The sequence below is a fragment of the Miscanthus floridulus genome, chromosome 11 (assembly GCF_019320115.1).
Source record: "Miscanthus floridulus cultivar M001 chromosome 11, ASM1932011v1, whole genome shotgun sequence".
In the NCBI taxonomy this organism is placed as follows: domain Eukaryota; kingdom Viridiplantae; phylum Streptophyta; class Magnoliopsida; order Poales; family Poaceae; genus Miscanthus; species Miscanthus floridulus.
The window spans coordinates 89,551,493-89,554,566 of NC_089590.1; the positions used below are offsets into that span (position 1 = coordinate 89,551,493).

A 3,074-nucleotide genomic window follows, 5' to 3' on the forward strand; every position below is an offset into this window, starting at 1 on the left:
CCTGCATGCCAATTGCCATCGCAGATCAGTGTACAGTATACGTCCCATGTGTAGGTTTTGATCTGACTGCACTGCACCAACAGTGCTCATGTTGACAGCGATACGTACGTGAAAGTGATTGAATGCGGACCAGGCAGGGTACACAGGATACCGGTAGTAGCTGCCTTCGTCTTCCTGGCAATGGCAACCAGCGTTTACTCCAGCCACGTCCTTCCTCGTCGTCGTCGAGTGGTTGGAGAAGGAGAAGGAGAAGGAGAAGCAATAAAAGCGGCGTTGTGACGAGGCAACCGTGTTTCCAATGGGCTAGGCCGAAACCGCCAATCCAATACTGGGCTCGGTTACGAGGAATGCCTTTGGGCCTCGATCCAACAAATAGCGCGGCTCAAATTGGTCGAGGGGGTAGCCCAGAATAGCGCGGCGGAGGACTCGGCCGCGCCGCGGTGGCGCTTTTGGCGCCAGTGGCTCGTAACCACGCCAACGAGACGGGCAGCAACCGCGACCGCATCAAAACACCTCGCCATGCCTCCACCCATGGGCAGCGCAGATCCACAGCCTCCTGGTATCCATCGCGCTCGAAGCCGGCCGATCGGGGGAGCGCAGCAGCAGGCGGGCCGCGCCGGCTGCCGCGCCACCACCGGTAGCCCAGGCCGCAGCCGCCCAGCTCGTCTGCTCCCTCCTCCGTGATGGCCGACGTCGACGTGGACGCCAACAACGATCCCGAGCGCAGGACGCGCGCATCGTCGTCATCATCGGAGGCCGACGACAACGACGCGGCCGGCAAGACGCCCATCCCGCCGCGCCAGGCGTCGCCGTGCCCGTCCCCGGCGCGCCACGCCGCGGGGCACGCGCTCGAGGAGCCCCCTCGGCGGAAGGCGCCGCACCGCCGGTCCCGTCCCGTGCGGATGTTCCAGAGCATGTGCCGGTCGCTGCCCCTGCTGAACCCGCGGTGCGGGGCGCAGATGCATCCCGGTGCGTGCCGGATCGCGCCGCCGTCGTCGTCGCGGCCCGCCACCGCGCAGTCGTCGGACTCGAGCTCGCTGCTGTCGCAGCTCATCGCGCATTCCTCCTTCGGCGGAGCCGCGTCGTCCCGGCACCGGCTCACGGGCACGCTCTTCGGCTACCGCGACGGCCGCGTGTCGCTGTCGCTGCAGCAGAACGCGCGGTGCCAGCCCACGCTGATCGTGGAGCTGGCGCTCCCGACGCACGCGCTGCTCCGCGAGCTCGGCGCCCACGCGGGCGCTCGCATCGTGCTGGAGGTCGAGAAGCGCGCGGAGCAGAGCGGTGAGGCCGACGGCGCCTCCGGCGCCCTCGACGGCAACGAGGCCATCGCCGTCGTCTGCGAGGGCGGCGGCGCCAACGGCTTCAGGCACAGCCACGACGACGGGTGGGTGCTGGAGGAGCTCATGTGGACCATGTTCTGCAACGGCAAGAGGGTGGGGTACGCGGTGCGGCGGGAGCCCACCGAGGAGGACATCGCCGTGTTGGAGACGCTGTGGGCCGTCACCATGGGCGGCGGCGTGCTCCCCGGCAGGTCGGACGTGGACGGCCCCGACGGCGAGATGGCGTACATGCGCGGGAGCTTCGAGCACACCGTCGGGTCCCGGGACTCGGAGTCGCTCTACATGGTCGGACCGCCCGGCGGCGACTGCCCGGAGCTCGCCATCTTCTTCGTTAGGCTATGAATGAACCAAACGAACGAACGAACTATAGTGTACACGTCGCGCTCGTGGTGTCTAATCTCTCTCTCTTTCTCTCGTCTGGTCTCGTTCGTTGTTCAGCCGCAGCTAGCGTCGTCAGAAATATTCATTGCCCCATCAAAAGATTACTGTATCACGCAAAAAACAGAACACGAATGAATCTGGACGTTCATCGCTGGTATGACAGGTCACGTCGTCGATCGACCACCACGGACATACATGTAACCTGCAGAGCGCAGCAGCACTGCATACCGCAGCAGGGGCCATCGGCTAGCACTAGCAGTCGCCTGCTCCCTGCGGATTTTTTTAACACTTTTTTAGACTAATTTTACATATAATACTATTTAATTTTTTTTTCTCAAAACTAACCCTTTTGACCGTGTCTATTGTCATGGCGCGGCGAAATGCCTGTGCCGCGCTATGCATGGTGGCACGACGAGAGGGGTGACATGGCGACGATCGGGCCGCTGACCGATGACGTGGCAGGATCTGCCGCGCCATAGACCACGGCGCGGCACTGACGTGCTCAGGCCCACGGCGCGGCGCTGACGCGCTCAGGCCCACGGCATGGCAAGACCTGGACGCAGACAGAAGACCAGCCTCTATTGCAATTGAACGGGAGCCGCTGTCGGTGAGGATCGGCAGCGATGCGACCATGGACCCCGACTTCGCGTCGCAGCTGAACAGCACCTGCAGCTCCGACCCCAATGCCTTCGCCTTCCTCGACCCCTCGCCGGTGGGCTTCGACAACGCCTTCTACAGGAACCTGCAGGTCGGCAACGGCCTCCTGGGCTCCGACCAGGTGTTTTACTCCGACATGAGGTCGCGCAGCACGGTCGATTACTACACGTCCAACTAGGGTGCCTTCTTCGGTGATTTCGTGGCGGCGATGACCAAGCTCGGGAGGATCGGGGTCAAGATGCCGGCCATCGGCGGCGAGATACGCCAGGACTGCCAGTTTTCGAACTAGTTGCTAGTTAATCTCGCCGGCAGTGCTGCCGCGACGCATTGAAATGAATATGAAGCAAATAAATAGAGTAAATGCACAAGTTGACAAGTTGTCACATAATATTTTCATTGGTTCATGAGTCTGCAAGTTTCGGACGACTATATTTATTCGACATAAGTTCGACATAACCAACTAATTCCTAGGAGTGTAAGGATCCCTCGTATGCCTCTCTCTTTGGATATGTAGGCAACACATTCAGAGTGTAGCCAACATTGGTGTGGTCGCGTTGCCGGTGCGTACGGCTCGTACCCTGCAGGTATATGATATGCACGATTACTTATAATCGTTAGTTCATCGAGCCTACGTATTTAAAGAAACTACCTTTGTCACTATCCGTGAGGCTCTTTGGGTACCAAGCAGGGCACCAC

At 61.1% G+C, this 3,074-nt stretch overlaps 2 protein-coding genes across 2 annotated transcripts; both read left to right on the forward strand.

The window, feature by feature from the left end:
* The first annotated feature begins 500 nt into the window (after positions 1 to 500).
* LOC136492095 (protein MIZU-KUSSEI 1-like) lies at positions 501 to 1,869 on the forward strand. Its single transcript, XM_066488233.1, has one exon. The coding sequence runs from the start codon at positions 684 to 686 to the stop codon at positions 1,680 to 1,682; it is 999 nt and encodes a 332-aa protein (XP_066344330.1). The 5' UTR covers positions 501 to 683; the 3' UTR covers positions 1,683 to 1,869.
* A 483-nt stretch (positions 1,870 to 2,352) lies between these two features.
* Positions 2,353 to 2,667, forward strand: LOC136492419 (peroxidase 55-like). Its single transcript, XM_066488437.1, has 2 exons — positions 2,353 to 2,499; positions 2,557 to 2,667. Exons 1-2 carry the CDS (start codon positions 2,353 to 2,355, stop codon positions 2,665 to 2,667), a joined length of 258 nt encoding a protein of 85 aa, XP_066344534.1.
* The last annotated feature ends 407 nt before the right edge of the window (positions 2,668 to 3,074 follow it).

What these genes read in the sequence shown, in the direction of transcription:
- LOC136492095 (XM_066488233.1), top strand. Translation starts at nt 684, where the DNA reads ATGGCCGACGTCGACGTGGACGCCAACAACGATCCCGAGCGCAGGACG.
- LOC136492419 (XM_066488437.1), top strand. Translation starts at nt 2,353, where the DNA reads ATGGACCCCGACTTCGCGTCGCAGCTGAACAGCACCTGCAGCTCCGAC. An exon ending in GCCTCCTGGGCTCCGACCAG is followed by an intron (nt 2,500 to 2,556) that starts GTGTTTTACTCC and finishes ACGTCCAACTAG; the next exon opens with GGTGCCTTCTTCGGTGATTT.